A 23337-nucleotide genomic window follows, 5' to 3' on the forward strand; every position below is an offset into this window, starting at 1 on the left:
ACCTTGAACCTGCAATGTTGCGGCACAACCCACAAATCCTTTTGAAAAACCTTTCAGCTACCTCTCCCTCTCAAACAGTCAATGAGGTGACAGTGTTACTAAATCCTCCCACCCCCAACAAATATCAATCCATTAAAAATCAAAAGGGGTAGCAGAGGAGAAACCTAAGCCAGGAACTAATATTTTCAATCCTGAATCCTCCTCCACTCCAATGGTGACATGGAATAGGGAAGCACAGTCCCCTATTACTTAACACCACATCAAACCCTCACCCCACTTCAGATGGAATATCTGAGTCACCACTCCTTGCTAAAGTAGTTTCTGTGCCTTTTCCACCCACACACCACCCCACCCCTCCACCACCCAACCCAATCCTCATCCCTCATTCTGCTCTCTTCCCTGCCTGGTTCCAATTATGCACTCACTCTCAAACCAACTTGGAAAAAATACCGCATTTAGTCTTCACTCTCCACACGTAATGCCACAAAAGATCAATTCATATTTTTAAGGATAAAATGTACAGTATTTACAAATATACAATATATTTATAATGGAGTGCAGCTGAGGTAACTGAATGAAGACTTGGAGTTCAATGAGAGGGGAGTTGGGGGAGGGGGTGTTTGTTTCTTTTTTTGATCTTTCCCACCCTGTAGGAATTGGTTCTTGCTCTACTACAGGGAAAGGAGCCAGCTGTTTGGTGAGTATTGGGTAAGTTCTATTCTATCCCCAAGGTTTAAAATAGTACACAAATTGGTGGTAAAGTTATTAAACATAAAAAAGCAACATATATAAGTGATTAATATAATTAAGTAATTATTTAAAACACACCAAGGATGGCAGGACAGGTGACGTGTCAAGGCTGCAGCACGTGGGAGCTCCTGGTAACATTGCGATCCAGGGCAAACACGTCTGCAGTAAGCCTTTGCGGCTTGAGAAACTTTGGCTCAGAGTCATTAAGCTGGGGGCTGAACTGCAGACTCTGCGACACATCAGGGAGGGGGAAAGTTAACTAGATGCTTTATACCAGGAGACAGTCACACCACTTAGGATGGGCCTTCTGATTTGGTCAGTGGTCAGGCATAGGAGGGTGTGACTGAGAGTGAGCCAGGTAAGGGGACCCAGAATGCAGGAGTGTGAGCCTCTGCAATTGTCCATTGGTTTGAGGTTCTCTCATCTTGTTTGGATGAAAGTGGGGGCTGCAGGGTGGATGAGCAAACTGACCATGGCACCGTGGCACAGGAAGCCATTCAAGTGGGGGGAGCAAACAGAATGTGGTGGTAGTAGGGAACAGTATAGTGAGGGGAAGTGACACTATTTTCTGCAGCAGAGAGCGAGAATCCAGGAGGCTGTGTTGACTGCCCGGTGCCAGGGTTCAGGATATCTGCTCGGGGCTGGAGAAGAACTTGCAGTGGGAGGGGGAGGATCCAGTTGTTGTGGTCCATGTAGGTACAAATGACATAGGTAGAATTAGGAAAGAGGTTCTGCAAAGAGAATATGAGAAGCTAAGCACTAAATTGAAAAGCAGAACCTTGAAGGTTATAATCTCTGGGTTATTGCCTGAGCCATATGCAAATTAGCATAGGGTACATAAATTTAGAGAGATGAATATGTGGCTCAATAACTGGTGTGTGAGAGGTGGGTTCTGGTTTGTGGTGCACTGGCACCAGTACTGGGGAAAGTGGGGGCTGTACCATTGGGACGGTCTACACCTGAACCAGCCAGGGCCAGTGTTCTTGCAAACCACATAGCCAGGGAAGTAGAGAGAGTTTTAAACTAAATAATGGGGGCAAAGGATCAAAAGTGGAAAGATGTGGTATGTCAAAGAGTAGAGACAAGGTAAGAGAGGAAAATAGTAATATGGGAAATGAGAATGGCAGGAAGGGACAGAGGAAAAACTTAAGAATGCACAAAGAATCAAGACTAGAAATCACAAAGATAACAAAAGACTAAACTAAAGGTTCTGTATCTGAATGCACACGGCACTCATAACAAAGTAAACGAATCTATAGTGCACATTGAAGTAAATAAATATGATCTGCTAGCCACTACAGAGACCTGGCTGAAAAATTGACATGGGTTGGCTCCTGAATATTATGGAGTATATGACATTCAAGAAGAATAGGAAGCTGGGTAAAGATGGAGGGGTAGCACTGTTAATCAAAGATGGCATTTGTGCAATAGTTAGAGATGACCTTAGTTCAGGAGATCAGGATATAGAATCGGTTTGGGTGGAGATGAGGAATAGTAGGGGGAATAAGTCACTAGTGGGAGTGGTCTACAGGCCCCCTAACAGTAACCACAATGTTGGACAAAGTAAACAAGGAGGAATATTGGGTGCTTGTGATAAATGAACAGCAATAATCACGGGTGACTTTAATCTACATATAAACCAGAAAAATCAGATTGGCAGTAGTAGCCTAGGCGAGGAGTTCATAAAAAAAACTCTCTCAAAAGCATTCTAAGTGCAGCACATTATGGAACTAACCACAGAGCAGGTTACAGTAAATTTGGTATTGTGTAATGTGTCATGATTAATTAATGACCTCAGAGTAAAGGCACCCCTAGGTAGCAGCGACCACATTATGATTGAATTTTACATCCGTATTGAAAGGGAGAAGAGTGGATCTAAGACTAGTATTTTAAACTTAAATAAGGGCAATTATGTGGGCATGAAAGCTGAGCTAGCTGAAGTGAACTGGGATACCAGGCTAGGGGATAGATCAATAAAGAAGCAGTGGCAGATATTTAAGGTGAAATTTCAGAATCCTCAGAATAAGTACCTTCCTACTATAAAGAAAAATTCTGAAGAAAGGACCTTCGTGGTTAACTAAAAAAGTTGGGGAAAGCGACAAACTTAAAGGAAAAGAATATAACTGCACAAAAATGAGTGGTAGGTCTGATGATTGGTCAGAATATAAAGAACAGCAGAGAATGACTAAAAGGTTAATCAGGAGAAAGAAATTAGGGTATGAGAGAAAGCTAGCTAGAAATGTAAAAACAGATAGCAAAAGTTTCTACAGGTATTTAAAAAAGAGTAAGTAAAGCGAGTGTTGGTTCTCTAGAGAGTGGGAATGGGGGGTTAATAGTAGATAATAAGGAAATGGCGGATGAAATGAACAAATATTTTGCTTCAGTCTTCACAATAGAGGATACAAAAAACATTCCAGTAATAGCTATAAATCGGGAGGTGGAGGGGACAGAGGAAGTTGGTGAAATCAATCACTGGGGAAGCAGTACTAAGCAAACTAATGGAGCTGCAGGCTGACAAGTCTCCAGGTCCAGACGGACTTCATCCTAGGGTCTCAAACAAGGTGGCTATTGAGGTAGATGATGTGTTGGTGTTAATTTTTCAAAATTCCCTAGATTCTGGAAAGGTTCCATGAGGCTGGAAACTAGCAAATATAACAAGGGAGGCACAAAACAGGAAACCATAGGCCAGTTAGCTTGATGTCTGTCGTGGGGAAGGTGTTAAGAGTCAATCATTCAGGAAGTTTTAGCTGGGCACTTAGAATAGCTCAAGGTAATCTGGAACAGTCAGCATGGTTTTACGAAAGGGAAATCATGTTTAGCCAATTTATTAGAGTTCTTTGAAGGAGTAACATGTGCAGTGAATAGAGGGGAGCGTGTAGACACACTACTTGGATTTCCAGAAAGCATCTGATAAGGTGCCACATCAAAGGTTATGTGGGAAATAAGAGCTCATAGTGTAGGGGGTAAGATATCAGCCTAGATAGAAGGTTGGCTGGCAGAAAACAGAGTATGCATAAATGGGTCTTTGTCTGATTGGCAGGATGCAACAAGTGGAGTCATGCAGAGGTCTGTGCTGGGGCCTCAGTTTCTTACAATTTATATCAATGATTTAGGTGAGGGGATCGAAGGTATGGTAAGCTAAATTTGCAGATGACATAAAAATAGGTAGGAAAGTATGTTGTAAAGAAGACATAAGGAGTTTGCAGATATAGATAAGTTGAGTGAGTGGGCAAAAATCTGGCAGATGGAGTATAATGTGGGCAAATGTGAAGTTGTTCACTTTGGCAGGAGGAATAAAAAAAAAGCAGAGTATTACTTAAATGGAGAACGACTGCAGAATTCCGAAGTGCAGGGGGATTAGGTGTTCTAGTGCATGAGTCACAAAAAGTTAGTATGCAGATGCAGCATGTAATAAAGAAGGCTAATGGAATGCTATCCTTCATTACGAGAGGAACTGAACATAAAAGTAAGGATGTTATGCTTCAGTTATAAAGCGCATTGGTGAGACCACATCTCAAATACAGGGTAAAAATTTTAGCTCGGCAGGCAGACACATGCCCAACCCGAGTGTAAAGTTATGTGCATTGACATCAGGCAAGCATCCCGGCATCAACGCGCAGTTGTGGCGATATTTTGTTCAGCAGGTGCGTGGCAAAAGTCAGCAGCACACCCACCAACAATTAAAAGGCCTGTTAAGGCCATTCAGTCATCAATTAACTTGACTTTTTCACTGCCTGTCCAACCTTACGGTTGGTGGACAGGCAAAATGGCCAAGCGGCCTTTGCAGTTTTTAGGAAACCTCACCCACAGGCAGGATGAGGTTTCCTAAAATAAATAAAAATGAAATAAAAATTTTGAAACTTAATTAACAGCATGTGCCTGCATATGTGACAGAGTCGCATGAGGGGACATGTTTCGTTACATTTTTATTTTTTTTTAAAGTAGCACTTCATTTCCCTGAGGCAGCTGTGGGAGATTATGAAGCATGCACAAAGGTCGCGCTCACCCGGCCCGCACCCACCCCGCCCCGGCACAGGCAGCGCTGAGCTCTGCTGCTCATGTCTTACGCTGGGCAGGCCTTAATTAGCCCGCCAGCATGAAACTGCCTTCCGGCCCCAATCACAGGCGGCTGTCGGCTTCCCACCACCACCCCCACCCAACATGGCAGCTTTGGTCTCCTTATAAATGCGTTGGACACAGTTCAGAGGAGGTTTACTAGACTGATACCTGGAATAAGCAGGTTGTCTTATGAGGATGGGTTGGACAGGCTGGCTTGTTTTCACTGGAGTTTAGAAGAGTGAGGGATGTTCTGATTAAAGTATATAAGATCCTGAATGGTACTGACAAGGTGGATGTGGAAAGGGTATTTCTCTTGTGGAGGAGTCCGGAACTAGGGGCCACTGTTTAAAAATTAGGGGTCGCCCTTACAGGATAGAAATGAGGAGAATTTTTTTTCTGAGGGTTGTGCGGCCTTGGAACTCTCTGCTTCAAAGGGCAGTGGAGGTGGGGTCATTGAATATTTGTATGGCAGAGATAGATGGATTCTTGTTAGGCATGGGAATCAAAAGTTATCAGGGATAAATGGGAATATGGAACTCAAAGCACAAACTTGTGAAATAATGGATAATTGGAATAAATGATCTTACTGAATGGCCTACTTCTACTCCTATTTTGTATGTTCGTACATACAGAGAGGGCGAGGGCGAGAGGGCGAGAGTGAGTGAATGAATAAGTGAGTAAGAGAGAGGAGGGGGAGGGAGAGGAGAGAGAGACTGAGCATAAACACATGTTCTACCAACAAAATATGCATAAATAGCATAAAAATAGGTCAGTTCAGGATTAGAAGTTCCTGTGAATGACAGACACAAAGTACATGATGAATAGCTGCTTTCAGAAGATTTTGTACTTCCAAACAGCAATAGCCATTCATAGGTTTGACACACCATCTAATGTGAATGCCTATTGCATTTAATAACTACCAGTATCAAATAATTACACATAGAAAAGAAAAATACTGTTATAGTCTACAAGATAGACCAATTATTCCAATTATCGGTTATTCCACAAGATTTCTAAAATTAGATACCAAAACCAACTATTACTCCAGCATAGCCAGAATCAACCATGAATACCAATTTTCTTACTTATCTTAAAATAATTCTTGCTGTCTGTATATGAAAACTTTAATAAGTACTGTATAGTACTGCTAACTTTAGAGCCCTAGCAAGGGCCTAATTGAAAAGCTGCTTACCTAAAATAATTATAAAATATACTTAGTGTGCCATACAATTTGCAGTTTCTCCACCTAACAACTGGAAAAGATAATGAATGAAACACTCTTCACCTTAAGTACTGTATTAACAGCATCGCTTACAACAAATCACAAACACCAAACTTACTTTGTTCAAAATGGTAGACCTGGAGACATGCTTACTTATTTAAATCAAATGAGATGACCAGCAAGTGCCTCCCTTTGACAGGGATACCACCACAAATAATAAAGCCGTGGGAGTCCTGAATTATTGTGCCTCAAAATAATAAAATTTGGTTCAACCAAACTGTAGAAGTCAAATGGTCCCTAATGTTGTGGAAGGCATCCTGTAAATTGGCATATACTATAGAGATTGCCTGGTAGTGAAAGTTTCCATTATTTGGAGTTTAAATTTTGTTATAAAAAGGATAGTTGATGCCATTGTTGACCAGCTGAATTTACATTCAATTGTATCCTGCAATCATTCGCATCAAATTCAAAGAAATGTATCAATTTCCTATTAACAAATAACTGGCTTCCTCCTCATCTTAAAATAATAATCACTTACAATAGAATGTCTTGTACTCAGGCGAAAGGGAGAAACAAATTGAAACTACTAAAACCATACATTATTATAGGGAAGTATATTCAAAGTTATTTCAAATATATCCCAAAACACTAAAATTTATCATGCTATATGGGGTGCACAAGACAAAAACAAAAATCTTAAATCTGGTATTCCTTAGCAAAATATTTCTGACATTCATTCCTGTATAGATATGCAGTGTGTGGAAGCAGCAGCTTTGATTTGCCAAACAGCCTACTTTCATTGCTTACATTTTCTTCTCCAGATTTCCCCCTGCTGAAGGCAATGACTCATAGTGGGATAATTATTATTCATTATTCTACACATATTATGGACAGTTGTTGCAAACCATTACCTCAGGAGACCAAAAGGACATATGTGGCTTAGCTCCAATTAGAATTAAACAGTTCATGATGCAAGCAGTTATGTTTAAACAAGGTGCGCAACCACTTTACAAAGACTATTAATGCCCTGTGAATTTATTCCATATATGACATCCAGCTCAGGTGTACCATACGCTGACAACTGGCAGGAACATAGGATGGTCTCTACTAACCAAGAAGCCAAAGCTTGGCACCTGGCTTCCAGGTCTATTCAAATGTTCAGGAGATTTCATGACAGTACTCGATTGACACAACTGAACAGAACCGAAGAAGTTAATAAGCGTCAAGAAAACTTTCAACAGATAGAAACTATTTCTGAATTTTTTCAGTCACTGTAGCAAAATACTACTGTGAACTAAACACTGACAGAATTAAGTTGTCAGACTAGGTGAACAAACTTTACAGTACCTTTTGCTTTTAAAGATATTTAGTAAACTCAGATACTATAGCAGATGAGCCTAATCCCAACACTGTTGCAAGAAGGCCCTAACTGAAACTATGTCTCAGATATTGCTGAAAAATACAAGTTCACAACGCCTGACATTATTAGTGCGTAAAAAGAAACAGCAATTTGTGAAGGAGAGAGATAAACCATGAGTTACAAATCACTGGTCGCCTCACAAAAACTGCTGCTCATCATCAACTTCCCCATGACTGTCAAGGAATTGCTGAATTTGTGCCATAAATATGAATAAATCTCACCACTGGCATTGAGGGCTGATATTTCATATTGCAAGGATACTGTTAATAACATGATTTATGGTTTCAACATGAAATTTTTAGCCTGGAGTTCCAGGAAGGGAACAATTGAAACCTTGGAGTCTCACTCCTGTAGGTAGTAAATTGTTCAGAGAGGTTTTAAAAATTAATTTAATTTTTTTCTTAATTTCCCTTCCCCTTTCTCTATCCAATTTCACTCTAATTCACTCCATTTCCTTCGCCATTGTTTTCTCGGTTTCTTTCTCTATCCTTTTATTTTACTCGTTAAGGAATAGACTAGACTTTCAAGAGATCTCGGATGATGTCCCTTTGATGTGGCTGCACCATTGTTACTTTGCATATCTAGTTATTTTTGTGCCACAAATTGCAAGACCTGAAGGATGAGGGAAGAAATTCAGATTCATGTGCTCACTACCAGATGCGTTGCTCCAGCAATTTCTGGGCATAGTTTTGCACACTAGTATAAAAAAATAGCATTATGTATCATAAAACAATACTAAAGGTCAGTCACACAAGAAGCTGTAGATTTTTGTATGTTCCTACCCTTTACTTTAGAAGTATGGAGAATTTCAAGGTTCAACCAATATCTTAGATTTCAGTCAATCATAACCAGGATGACTAATACCACAAGACGGCAACACTCTGCGATCCCGTCTATCGGTTCCCACATCGTGTTTCCATTCAAATTTCTCTCTCAGTTCTATTCTTTCAACTTTGACCTTCCATGTGGCCCTTTCCCTGCTGGGACCTAGCTGCACCACCCTTGCAGGGTACTAATCTTCTAGCATGAGGCATACATGCCCTACTCAACAGTCTCTTGGCCGTAACATAACCTTATTGCTGCACACAATTTACTGCTCTTCACTCAGGCTTCAGTACAACAAGCATAAGCTGCACCTTGCAAACTTGCAACGTAGAATCATATAGTGCAGAAGGCTGCTATTCAGCCCTTTGTGTCTATGCTGGCTTTTCTTTTACCATTGCCTTGTATTTTTTTCCCTTTGAAGTATTTATCAAATTTCCTTTAGCAAGTTACTATTGAACCATCTTCCATCACCCTTTCAGGCAGTACATTCCAACATGTCCCAAGAGCAAACAGGAACATGCAGTGAAGTAACAAGAAAAAAAATCATGCTCAGGCCACTGAAGTATTCCCTCCTGCACCCACACTCTAATGATCAATTTCAATCCTATCCCTACACTCTCAAGACTGGTTTCAAGTGCATCAATACTTGCTGTAACTTCATGCAAATTATTAAATTGATTATATCTGTATTTGTGCTATCATTTAACTTTTAACCTTATGCAAAAATTGTCTAAACTCTATTACCCCTACTGTCATGTTCAGAGAATCTATTTCTTTTAAATAAAATAAACCATCCCAAAAATAAAAAGCAGTGTTCTGTTGAAAGGTCATCAACCTGAAATGTTAACCGTTCCTCTCTCCACAGATGCTGCCGGACCTGCTGAATATTTCCAGCATTTTGTTTTCATTTCAGATTCCCAGCATTGGCAGTATGCTTTAATTCTTTGTTCAACCACTCTCAACAGCTGAAGTAACTCTCCAGATATGTCCATAGCTGGCACTATTACAGAATTCAGTCATTATGGTTTAACTGCTATTGACACAAAACACCCAAAGACAGCAAAGCTCGAATGATTTAGCAATTATGGACATTGTGCAGGAATTTGTCTTTAAACATCAAAAACTTTATATCTGCTCAACTATGTTTCTAAATAGTTTTAAGCTGTTCATTCACCACCATGAACTGTTTACAAAAACTGCTCATCAAAACTATAATGTGCTTATTTGTATGTTAGTCCTGATCCAGATAATTTAAATTTATAACTGAAACTATGAAGTGGTATTCAATAACAGTTAATTTTATTTTTATAAAATCTGCTAAATTTGTTCAAGTAGGGCAAAATTAGTTTTAAGTACAGAAGACAATCCAAAAGAAGATTGCGTATCTGCTGAGTTGAAGCTTTATTATCAGACAATATACAATCTTACTCTGGGCATTGTTTTATTTTGAATCAGTAAGTAATTCCATTTTACATCAGAATGTATTGAATCAACACACAGATGTATTTAATCTTTCCATACACATACTAAAATATAATGAAAAGTTACAAAATGATCATAATGTGGAGAAAAATTGTCGGGAAGACAAATCACATAATAAATAAAAACAAAAAATGCTGGAAAAACTCAGGAGGTCTGGCAGCATCTGCGGAGAGAGAAACAGAGTTAACATTTCAAGTCCGTATGACTCAAATCACATGTTCAGTAAACAGACTTTGGGAGATTCTAGCTTCAACAGCTCCTGGTAACTTTAGTAACCAATTGCCATTCCAAGGAAATGGTCAGTATTTGACCAGCATTCCTCTCAAAATTCTTGTTCCCCTTTGAAAACAAACTCTAAGCTACCATACAAATGGAGCCTACTGATCAGATCTATGTAATTCCAAAATGTACTGATATTACACTCATGCTCTTCACCAACATATGGACTCTAACTCAACAAGGGTCATCTTACTGAAATATCATATGTCAAGTCAAAGCCAAATGAACTGAATTAAATAGTAAGCTGCAGTGTTAAAAATAAATATACTTAAACTTTCTATCCAGAAGACATCTCTACTCCTGAGCTATCTAAACTTTGGACCACACCGGGAGATGTCATCGAATTACATTATGGGCAAGAATATGGCAGATGGAATACAATGTGGAAAAATGTGAGGTTATCCACTTTGGTAGAAGGAACAGGTGTGCAGAGTATTTCCTAAATGGTAAGAGATTAGAAAGTGTAGATGTACAAACTGACCTGGGTGTCCTTGTCCATAAGTCAGTGAAGGCTAACACTCAGGTGCAGCAAGCTATTAGGAAGGCTAATGGAATGTTAGCCTTTATTGCAAGAGGATTTGAGTACAGAGTAGTGAAGTCTTGCTTCAATTGTGTAGAATCTTGGTTAGACCGCACCTGGAGCACTATGTGCAGTTTTGGTCCCCTTACCTCTGAAAGGATATTATTGCCATAGAGAAAGTGCAATGAAGATTCACCAGACTTGTTCTGGGGATGGCAGGACTGTCTTATAAAGAGAGATTGGGCAAGCTGGGCCTGTATTCTTTAGAATTTCGAAGAATAAGAGGTGATCTCATTGAAACCTACTTACTTAAAAAATACTTAAAGGAATAGATAGGGTAGACACAGGTAAGATGTTTTTCCTGGTTGGGGAGTCTAGAACCAGGGGGCACAATTTCAAAATTAGGACCGAGATGAGGAGAAATTTCTTTACTCAGAGGTTGTGATCTTTGGGATTCTCTATCCCGAAGGGCCATGGAAGCTCAGTCACCGAGTATGTTTAAGGTAAAGATTGATAGAATTCTGATTAACAATAGCAGAAAGGGTTAAGGGGATAATGTAGGTAAAGGCATTGAAGTCTTGGATCAGCCATGATCGTATCGACGGGCTGAATGGCCTTCTCCTGTCCCTATGTTCCTACAGGTGAAGTTACATAAAGTTCTTGGTGTTCTGAATTAGGATTGATCTACTGATGTGGCATCAGCCCTTCAAGAAGTGCAAGCACAAATGAATGGAACCGTCTTAGATCAAAGGTCAATTAATGAGTCTCAGCACATGGCACATAGTTTGGACATCCTTATTCCAGTGCCTTAGAAAGCAAATTTAATCATGAAACTTTATGTACTCTGCGTTAGAGATAAACATCTATGCAATAAATCAAATATAGGGTGTTACTCCATTCTCACTCAACACCTCAACATACTACATCTATTCCATAAACTACACATTTCCTTGTGATATGCACAACTTCTTAGTGCCCTTAAAGTTCCGACAACCTCTATTATGTCACTCTTATTGTACAAAGTTTCAAATGAAGACACCCTAAATGAAAGTACATTGCTATACAGGAGAGGCAGCCATCAGCCAATTTCCCAAAATAAGAGCATACACAGTATTGAGCGTAAATTCCACAGGAAACCCTTAGATGTGCCATTCCTAACCTTTTAACAATTACATTAATAGCCTCCCTTTGCCCAACAGATCATGATTCACTCCAACACCCATGGCCTCTCTTCAGCTTACTGAAGATAACTGCAAACCCCTATTCCACGTTATGCAACTCACTGCCTATTCCATGTTAAGCAACTCACTGCCTGTCAAGCTAAAATCCACTCTAGTGCGGCTAGAATGTTTTGATTTTAAATAAGTCAATACAAAATTACTATTTAATTTGAGTTGTCTCACTTAGCACCAATATCATGTCACAAGTGCACTTAAATCTTAAGAGGCATGAATGCCAAGTCGGAAAATACTTTCAGTCCCAGTTATGATTCAGGTGCAGCAAGAAACCAAAATTAATTTGAAATCCTTCTCAGTAGGCTATTTAAAAACTTCCTGGTCTCCATAGAAACACACTATTTTGGGTCACCACATTCAATGTAATTTCTGACAAGGTTACATTCTAGTAGTCCTTTTGGGTATAGCAACATGTAGCCCTTGAAATCCAAGCAACTCAGTCCTTATCTGCACTTCTTATTTAATGGTTAGTGCTGATTGAATTTGTGGGCCTGGAGATTTGTAAAGAGTTCTACTAAGGCATATAGGTGGATAAATCGTAAATCAGAACACCAGGATCCATTCTCAGTAACTCATTATGTAAATTAATGAACACATGGATTTAAACATTATGTGGTTCCCCAAACTCCATACAACACACAATGCATTCCACAAGTGGACTCCTGAGCTATAACTTAGTTCGCCAAGGCAGTTACATTCAAAATAAAATGAATCAGTATAATTTCACATTCCAAATACCAAACAGGAAAGGGTTAAGAGGGAGGTTTTATTGCTACGTGTCCAGTAGTGGCTCCCTGCTCCAGAGGCCTGAAATGATAGGTCCTTACAGAAAAAAGCAATAAACTTTAAACATTTTCTAAAAATGTTTAATAAGTTTACCTAGAAGTAGATGGAGAGGGGAAAATGAAACCTTTTCCCCTCGCATGGGCTCCTTTGTCTTTAATAGTACAGCTCAACAAAGGTGCAGAGGAAACTATATGGTTGAGCACGAAACCAACTCTAGGGAATTAACTGCACACCAATATTTAAAAACACAAATTTGACTTAATTTATAATTATACTTACAATATTGCCCTCTCCTTAATATAGAGAGTCACATTCCCGTACATTTCCAACAGTTCTGGCATCCTTCTGAAACTTTTTCCAAGTGACCATTCTGCATAGGATCCTAGACAGTGACTAGTGGACATTCTACTAGGCAGGACAGCAGAATTAGATCTGGCACTATCCCCAACACACTTATGCACAGAATTTTGGAAAAAAAGTCCACAGTCAAAAATCAGAAGACAGAAGGCTGATATTGCCTATTAGCCCAAGAATACCCATTATAATGGCCTAGACCACAGCTACCCCAAATAAGGCTGTCTAAAACTGTGCAGATCAGAGGCCAAATCTAAAAATGTTCTAGTCTGAATGGCTCAATACCACAGTATTGCAAGAAGACAGAGTAGATCTGTCAGCATTCAAGAAATCAAACAATAGGTTATCATTTTGAACAGAGATCCTCCATCAGAATTCCAACTTTTTCTGTTTTTCTTTTAGATTGCTAGAATCTCTTTTACTTTTCATCTTATAGGGTACTGCTAGGCCCATAACTACCTTGCGACTTACTGTAAGACTATTTTTAAATTTGTATCTGAATTTTGTGCCCACCAAACTGGTGGATACCTGTGCCGAAAAGTGGAAGACATTTTCTCTTCCACCCATTTTGTCATCCAGCATCAAGCATCCTCGATCTCTGAAGAGTAAGAGTGAGACTCCCTTTAATTTGCTTGAACAATGTGCCTCAGTTTCAACCTTAGTATGCACGCCCTACTGCACCAGTAAGAGATTTTCCACTTCTCATACCAGCTTTGGCACCCTCCCGCCCCTCCGAGCAAGATTGTCAATTAGTGCCAAATTAGGGTGGCTGTTTACTATTGATTCATGCTCATCAGGAACTTGAGTTAAAACTGTCAAAAACCCATTTCACATTGAATTCTTGCAGCTCAGAGAGGCAACATTAATTGCAGCAATCTGGGAGAGAATTGAACTCGGGTCACAAGAGGTGAAAGGCCAGTATATTAACCCATTGCACTAGAGTCCCTCCTCTGCATGAAATCTCATATTTCCTTTTCACGTGGAGAATATCAGTTGAATACTTAGCAGTAGAACATCGTAATGGATAGAGAAATTACTTTGTTTTAGTGAAGGCACCAACTACAAAAATACTCTTATCGCAGAAAACATACAACCTTAATAAGCTTTGTTTTGTTATGCCCAGCAGTGGGATGACTCGACTCAGGCTGACCACAACCCACTTTCAAGTTAGCCAGGTAGGCGGAATAAATAGAGACATGGATCAAATCACATTGCTGGTGAATATCTATTCCATATGTATGAAGGTTGGATTTTACTTCATAAAGACATTATCAGTAAAACATACCACACAACACTAGAACTGAAAGGCTATAATAAAAGTCAGTGAAATTTCAATTCCCTCTGCTAGAATTCTGTGAAAATTTAGGGTGTTTTGGTGAAATTGTCAGATATGCAGCAAGCACAGAACCAGACTTCCTGCAGGCTGACAACTCCAGCTGCCACAATTGAAGGTGATGTAACATTTCAGTGAATCTTCCAGCTTTTTACAACGTTACTGTTGAAGCTACAGAAAAATGAAGCATTAGCAACTCTTGATCTAGAATATCTGTACTTTCTGCAGCAGAAATGTAACAGTTATTGTAAAGCTTTATTTCATTAAAATAAATGCTTTAGCTTCAAGACATCCAGAAGCATTTTGCACTGTACAAGTTTACTCCATATTGTAAATTGTGACTGATCATTTCTAAATGCAGCTATTTGAAAAAAATGAAACACTGAGCAGTTACAATCTAAAACTAATGGAACACAACAAAAATACAAATTCTGGGTACAAATTTAAAAAGGTATATCCATATGTTGTTTCTAAAAACAAAGAATTCCAGTGATAGTTACATGTACAGTAGCCAAATAAAAGCTTGTAAAACAATGGAAACCACAAACTTTCATAGTCAATTCTACAGTATTCCCTGGAAATCTCCAATTACAAATTATGATACAGCAAAATCCAAATTAATTTTCTGAACCTACAATTCACAAATCTCAGCTGAATTTATCCCAACATTTGCAACTGTTTTCATTATTCTTCCAAAGTATGTTTAAGAAGCATATATTAGATGAGCTATCATTTAGGTTCCAATTAGATCAGCTGTAACCAAACTACAAAAACATTCAAATAAGCCCAAAAGATTTGTGACCACATCTTCAATTTTTTGACTGGATAAATAATAAACATGATTGATTCTTATGAATATTATGTATTTTAGCAACATAGTCGATCTAACAAATATTGTCTCAAAGATCAAACTCAATAAGGGAAATAAATAACTACTTTCTGTAGGGGCTGACGTATATTCTCCTTTTACCATCTTTTGAAATACCTTGATCTTTTAAACTGGTTAAATAATGCCTGAGAATAGCAATCCAATCGCCTTTATTTTGGCTCCTTCCCCAAACTAATAAAAAAGACTTCTCCATAGGCTCATTAACAATCTTTAGAACAGACAAAAGGCCCAAACTTTGTGAAGTGATTGCTAATCGTCGGATAATAAAAGGAAACGGGGATGCTTTTGTCCTGCGATTTCTGCTGCTATTGTGCTTCTACAAAGCTTCCTGGATCTGCCATTTCCAGCCCACCGATCCTTTTCTAGGTTCCTACTTTCACACATTATGATTTTGTTGCAACCTTCGTATTTCCTAAATATATACACAAATTAACACCAAACGCATATCTTCTTTCCAACATTCTCATTTTTATATAAATCACTGAAAGTGGGTGCAACTAATTTCAACACAATTAAATTCAGCAGGTAACAAACTGAAAGTCGCGCTAACACTTTTGCTCAAATCATTTTCGCCGATTTTGTCCCAATCGTATCGTTTTAAAAAACTTAAATTACACCAACCAAAGCGAAGGAAATGCAAACCAGGGCAAACAGCAGATATCAGCTAAATAAGCGATGAACGGTTGATCCGCTCCGCTCATGGCTGGCACGTAACCAACCGGCGCCGGTCCGCCCCGCTCGGGGCTGGCAAGTAACCGGCGCCAGTCCGCCCCGGACTCCCCGGGTTCTGATCGTACTAATAAGGCGAGTTAGGGAGCTTCTGTCTGTCTAACCCTCGCACTGGAAAGGGACTCGAAGCGGATTTGCTAAACAGTACCTGTTTTTTCTTTGATTTCGCATAACACGCTGAAGAGAGCCGGTTTCATCCTGTGGCAGTTTAACGCGTGTTTTCTGCAAAGTAATTAAAAACATGTTAGGATCGCTCTCCACAGAGTGAGAATGGCAAACCCTGAGTTCATCAGGCAGAACACATCTTCAGAATGCACAATATCAGGAAAAGCAACATGCAAAACACTTGGACTCAAAATAACGAACAATCTTTCCCAGATTGTGCAACTGACAGCGACTGGACTTGAAAATATTCAATAACGAATGGAAATGGCTCCCGAACTCGAATTTTGCTTATGTCTAAACATGTTAAACGCCTTGGATTATAGGTGAAAATATTTTTAAAATCTTTAAATATCTATACAAGGCAGGCAGCATTGCAAAAATCCATAAATTTCAACAAAACTGTAGTGAGCGCACAATGGAGAGTGTTTAACTGCCCAAAGGGTTATTGTTGTTCGGTGATAAACCTTTTAGAGACATTGAAACACACGGTATTAGCACCGAGTTGTTCTACACTAAAACATTAGTACACTATTCCGTACTATCGTTCCTTATTATCTTAAATTCCCAAGGATGTCCGTCTCACTTGCCTCCTCTAAACCACAAACCACAATATTATTTTCTTCATTCTCATCTTTTCGGTTACACAGTTTCAAAATGTATTAAATAATGAAGTGGCAGTAAAACTGGTCAATTGCTTAAAGCTATTTTATATATTATATGTGTATGTGCAGAAGGGATAATGTTCATACTGAAGATTGCTACACGCAATTATTTTCGAGTTTAATTATTTGTACGCTAAATGAACTTCAATATCACAAAACCTTACGTGCGGTTTTAAAAGTTTAATGCCTCGTAATCCAAGTTTTTATTTCGCCGTAAGTCTTTAAAAGCTAAATATTTCATTTGGAGCAATTTTTCTTAAAATATGTACTATTAACAGCCGGATTACTGGGTTTAAAACCCTTGAAGTATAAGCATATTCATAAATAAACAAATGTAATCTTTATTATTAAGGAAACCTCAACACCAAGATGTATTCACTGAAGCATAAGGCCGATTTCGGAAATCATACCCAAACCCATGTCCCGACACACTTCAATTATAATCATTCACCCTGTCCTTTATTTACAAAATGTTTAATGAACATTATATTTTGTTAACCGCAAATCTTAATTATGGAAAAAATGTTAAATTCCAATCCACCCCTCCCCCCTCCAAATCACTGCAGTATCTGTGTTAGAAAAGCCCACATCAGTTAGGCTTCTGCCCATTCTCTGAATAAACCAATCACTTACAGTTGTGTTTAAACAGTGCAATGCGGGGGCATATTTTGAAAGGAAATAGAAAGCTTTATTTAAAACTGCTTACCGAAATTTCAGCTGAAAAGGTTAGATAACCAACCAGAAAAGCTAGCAAGGTACAGCACCAGGTCAATAAAATTTCACAAAAGCAAAACTATTTCCAACCCATTATTGTCAATTGAGTTTAATTATGCTTAAAGTACCATTCATTAGGAAGCATTCTTCCTTCACCTAAGGCAGTCCTATTCTACGACCACAGAGTGCATCAAAGAATGAAATGAGGAATACCAGCATTTTAGCCAATGCAAATGTAATAACTTAATGCCATTTACCATGTAGAAAAAACAATTACTGGAGGGTTTGAAAAGATGCCAATAATAATTTCAATGTTTATATTTGTATTTTACAAATAATTTTGAAAGACTGCAGTTTTACTTTATAAAAGTGAAAGGGGTCAGACAAAGTGCACTATTCTTGCCGCTTGCTGGAAATTATGTATAGAAGCAAAGAAAAAAAACAAGTAAATTAAAGACTAAATAACAACCTAAGATTCACCAGTCAATCACAAACTTAAATTGCAGGTGTAACTATAAAAAAATCTTTAAATTGGCTAAGTTTGAAATCTTCTATTTCCAATAGGCCAAATACAAATAACTTAAAAAGGGAAAAATACAAGCATACTCAGAATGTCTTCCATTGCAACCTCTCAAATTTTGCAGCTAAATGTGCTCAGTATATTATCATTTTGCAAAACCAATCACCCACAAGCTTCAGTTCTGTGCTGCCTGTAACACTGAGGAGACACAAACACAGCCTCTGACAACGAAGGAATCCAACAATACGATTCTTTAGAAAAACACAGACTCGTTACACATGGCAAAATACAACGAATGCCAGTGTAAGTAAATATGAAAGATATTAATGAAATAATAAACCCAGCACCAAGGAGGAAACTAAGAAAGCCAGCTGGAAATCACAAACAAGCGCTTAATTCAGTTTTGGTTGAAGGAAAACTAGTTGTCAGCCACAGAAACTGATTGTTGCAAAGCCTAGTCTTTATTCATTAGTTTTGCTTTTTGTAACTGGTTCAATCTGCACTTTACAATATTAGCCAGCAGAAAACATCCGCAGTATCAAAGTGAAGGTGCTGAAAATAAATAGCAGACTAGCTGCTGGTAGTTACATAGAAATAGATTGGTTAATATTAAATTTCAAGGTGAATTCAGTATGAAACACAGGACCCAGCATATAAACTTAGTAAAATTACAATGCTCAAGTAAAAGCAAATATCAAGCCTACTCTTCTATAAAATAGATTTCCTAACACTTTGCTATAAATGGTGACAATTTCTTTGGTACATTTTAGTTCAGTACTTTAGCAGCCAAAATCTTTAAATAATGCGTAGTTAGTAATCCTGGGCTATAAATATTTAACTAGTGTGGTAAAATCTCTTTAAGCAACAATTTTATTCCTTGCTTTCAGGAAGGGATAAAAATATTATGAGAAGTAAAGGATCAACATGCCTAAACAGAAGAAGCTGATGCCAAATTTATTTTAAGATCTTTTCACCATCTCAATGTGCAGAGTACAAAATAATTTTCAATATAATGTAATCAGATCAAGGCACAAGAACATGTTTTCCACACAAACACACATGATAAAACATGTAAGCTTATGCCAAGTCACCCAAATATATACCAAGTTTAGCTTAACCGATTAAGATAGCACAACTAACAACTTATGGCATGCAATTAAACATCTCATTCAAACATAGCCAATGATGTAGACAAATCCAAAATAATTATTCCACTTAAATGATTGTTTATAAAGTCCAGCTGAAAGATTTAAACATGTCCTTTTTTCTGCAGAACACCATACAGAAATATGCCCTTTTGTTCAACTGATATTTTATTGCACAAGCGTCAGAAATAAAGCAGGTCATTCAAAGAAGGCGACAGGAAACATGACACACACAGTTTAAATCTAAACCAATTTAAAGGTAAACTATACAATCTAACAGTACACTAGATAAAATATAAAGATAAATTCAAACTATGCCTTCCGACAGCAAATGTGAAACTACAGTAAAATACACACTTTGGCTTATATTATTTACCAATGATTTCTTAAAAATCACCATTTCAAACTTGAAATATTTTACTTTATAACTTTTTTTTAAAAAATTAAGTAAGCCACATTGCCATACCTGTGGTCTTACTTTCCTAATCAATTATTTAAAAAATTAGCTAAATATTTGTAAATGTTACAATATGAAATACTTCTGGTTAAATGTGAACTCAATGCCTTGCATAATAACACGTTAATATCTCGACAAATTAATTAGCTTTTTGTAAAAATCCACTGTATACTTTGGTGTGGTAATGCAACTATGTCACCAATTTCTATGGAACTGAATCAGGACCACGCGTGTATAAGTTGTAAAGCCTCAAAGCTTCATTCACTTCACTTTGAAGCAAGCAGATCCTGGCCCCATTTCACTTCCCTTTCTCTAATCTCATAACCCATCCTAGTCACAATGCCAATGCTGACTGGCTTGATGACAAGTTGATGAATAGATTAATTATCTGTTGATTAAAATTTGTAATCAATTAGTTTTTAAAGTATATAGTCAAAAGGATTAAAGTGCAAAAAGAATTTATGGATTCTTTTGGTATCATTGTGCTCACCTATATCATAGTGCAATTAGTATAGAATAAGTACACTCCAATGTAAGCATAGACATAAATAGTGCTTTACCATGACAATCGCCTAGTACTATTGAACTACACTGAAAAGCATACTGGCAACTTTGTCTCCATCATCTTAAGTGACTGTTCCAGCACTTTAAATCTATCTAACTCAATTTGAAATGACTAGTAGTGACAGCACCAATTTTGGCATTTTGGGCAACCTGCAATTTTGATGCACAACTCCACTTTTTAGCCAAAAAGCTAGAAAGAATCTAACTTCTTAATTCTTCACAATTTTCTTTTCTCCGCTGTTAGTAATTGCAATAAAATGCAGGGTACAATACAAGAATATGGTGGAAAATATGCAACCGCAAAGTTATTTTTAATGTATATGTCGTTTCACTAATGGGCTGGTAAGTATTTTTTTAAATTCTTCCAACGTTTGTACACAACGATGATTCTGTTTCTCTAAGGCACAGGATGCTTCATGTGTTCCAAACTGCTATTTGTGTGTATTTTTTAAAATGATATATAGTCAGGTGATCCTAGTTTCTTTCATATTCACATTAGTTCTCACAAAACATTTGGCAATAAGGTCAGAATAAAGTGGCATTATCAAAAATAAAGGTGTACCAAACTGATTCTTGGTGGAAAAATAAAATCAAACATTATAAATGAAAAATAATTCAAAAATAAAGAGTACAACCGATGCAGATAGAATTTTGATTAAGTTAATTAGATTGTTACTAGTTGTTTGCAATTATGAGTTTGCAAACATGAAAATACATGGTAGCTTCAATCCAACCTGTACGGTCCAAAAAAAAAGCCTTCTCACTAATCAAAGGTTTTCATCTAATCTTTCATCTAAGATCATCTAATCTGGATCTTAATTTGTGAATGTGAGCACAATTACAAAAATATTCTTCATAAAATTCTCAAGAAAGTAAATTCACTCTACACCAAAAAAACTACTGCAAAACTATCACCACAAAACCTTTCAATTTAATCAAAATAATCAGTTCAGTGCAATAAACAACTTATTCAGTTTGCTCAAACTGCAGACAGATTGCAGTCGCCAAGCGTGTTTTGAAGAAACTTTTTACTCTGGCTCTATTTGTTTTCCTTCAATCCCTTGGGAAGTTTGCACAAATTACAATTCATCTGACAGTCCATTTACTTGCAACTCAAAACAGTTTTTTTTATATTACAAAACATTGCTGGAGATGCTCCTTGCCTGCTGCTGTCCTTGTTCTCACAAACCCATTAGCCAATTTGATTAAAAGGTCAAAAGGCACATTAGTCAAATAGAAATTTAATTAGCATTTGGCTAAACATTTTAGTTATGGGCCCAAATGCACCCAACAACCTCCCCCTACGCACACCCCCCCGAGCAGCGTGAACATTTTAGGTGCACCTATTTGGTCAAAGGTAGATCTATAATCACAATGAGAACCCACATCACCCTTCCTACTCCTGGACTACAAAAGATGACTGGGATTTTTATAACTTTTTTTTTGCATTATTATTATTATTTTGAACTGATTTGGACACTGCACGAGCCAAAAATCAGGCCCCAGCAATTAAACACACTGAAAGGGCATTTAATGCAAACCCTAATTCAACTATGTTTACAGACATATGTTTAAAATATAACTGCATATATTTATTTTAGATATATATTTAAGTATAACTACTTTCATTTATTGACAGGCATTTAAACGTGGAACTGCGTATATTTATTTCAGATACATCTTTAAGTATACATTTATTTATCTATTTTAGATATATTTTTTAAGTATAACTACATTTATGTATTGACAGGCACTTAACATAACAGCGTATATTTATTTTAGATACATTTTTTAAGCATAACTACATACGTTTATTGACATTTTAAAAATTTAACTGCATATATTTATTTTAGATACATTTTTATGTAATAACCACATTTATTTATTGACAGGCACTTAAAAACAACAGCGTATATTTATTTTAGATACATTTTTTAAGTATAACTACATACGTTTATTGACATTTTAAAAATTTAACAGCATATATTTATTTTAGATACATTTTTTAAGTATAACTACATACGTTTATTGACATTTTAAAAATTTAACAGCGTATATTTATTTTAGATACATTTTTTAAGTATAACTACATACGTTTATTGACATTTTAAAAATTTAACAGTGTATATTTATTTTAGATACATTTTTTAAGTATAACTACTTTTATTTATTGACAGGCATTTAAACGTGGAACTGCGTATATTTATTTCAGATACATCTTTAAGTATAACTACATTTATTTATTTTAGATATAGTTAAATATAACTGCATATATTTATCTTAATGCAAACTATTGAGGAAAAGTCAGTCAGTAATGTTGTTGAGGGGGGGGTGGGGGAATCTTTTATTCCTCCCTCAGAAAATTAAGAAATCCTGGAATTGGGAGAGAGAGAAAATGCTGCTTTCAGTATAAAATGGGACAGAATACGAAAGGGAGGGAGGGAGTTTTCTTTTAATGAAGAAAGTAGATTGGAGAAAGTTGGAAGACGACTTGGGAGGATTTTGGATTTGGAAGCAAACTTTTTGTGTGGATTGCTGCTTGGGTTGCTATTTGAGGAGGAGGGATAAAATGGGGGGTTTGAATTTATTTTTTAAAACTGGTCTCTAAAGCTGGAGGGATAGGGGGATTGGGGGGGGGGATAGGGGGGTTAAAGGTTGAGGGGGGGTTAAAGGTTGAGGGGGGGGGGGTGGAGGTTTGAAAGGAGCGTGTACTGACCTGGCCTGAGCCTCGTCCAGGCTCTGGTCAGTGATGGTCATGATCTGCTGCAGGATGTCTCCGATGTCCTGTTTCCGTCCCTCGGGGTCGCCTCCGTCCGCCTGGGAGTGAGGAGGGAGCGAGTGCACCGCCAGAGCCACCCCGGGGTGAGGCTGCAGCAGCCGGGACTGGTCCTCCATCACACACCGGCCACAAACACACAAAGACACTTAATGTTTAAGAGTGTGGCCGGGGGGTGTGTGAAGAGGCCGGTGGTTGGGGGTGGGGGGGAATAAATAATTGAAAATTGATATATATGTATATAAAAAAATAAATCACCCCCTCCTCCTCCTCCACACACAAAAAAAAACCACCCTGGGAAATGTCACTGATCTTCTTCTGGCTGTTTAAAAATCCACAAATCCCGTCAATTTTTTTTTGGGTTAGGAGGGGGGTGGGTGCTGGAAATAGGAGAATAATTCGGACGGATGACCCCCCCCCCTCTCTTCTTCTTCCTCCTCCTCCTCCTCTT

The 23337-nt window shown here is 37.8% G+C and overlaps 1 protein-coding gene across 3 annotated transcripts in view; it reads right to left on the reverse strand.

Annotated features, from left to right (window-relative positions):
• The window catches only part of pbx4 (pre-B-cell leukemia transcription factor 4), a 372521-nt gene extending 349465 nt beyond the window's left edge, over positions 1-23056 (reverse strand). For all 3 annotated transcript variants that reach the window (XM_078531151.1, XM_078531153.1, XM_078531150.1), the window contains exons 1-2: positions 22827-23056; positions 16032-16105 (exon numbers count right to left, since the gene is read on the reverse strand). In XM_078531151.1, the coding sequence (XP_078387277.1) occupies positions 16032-16105; positions 22827-23005 (253 nt within the window). In that variant the 5' untranslated portion in view covers positions 23006-23056. The remainder of the gene's footprint in view (positions 1-16031; positions 16106-22826) is intronic.
• Positions 23057-23337: the final 281 nt, after the last annotated feature.

The sequence above is a fragment of the Cetorhinus maximus genome, chromosome 28, assembly GCF_964194155.1.
Source record: "Cetorhinus maximus chromosome 28, sCetMax3.hap1.1, whole genome shotgun sequence".
NCBI classification, from domain to species: Eukaryota; Metazoa; Chordata; class Chondrichthyes; order Lamniformes; family Cetorhinidae; genus Cetorhinus; species Cetorhinus maximus.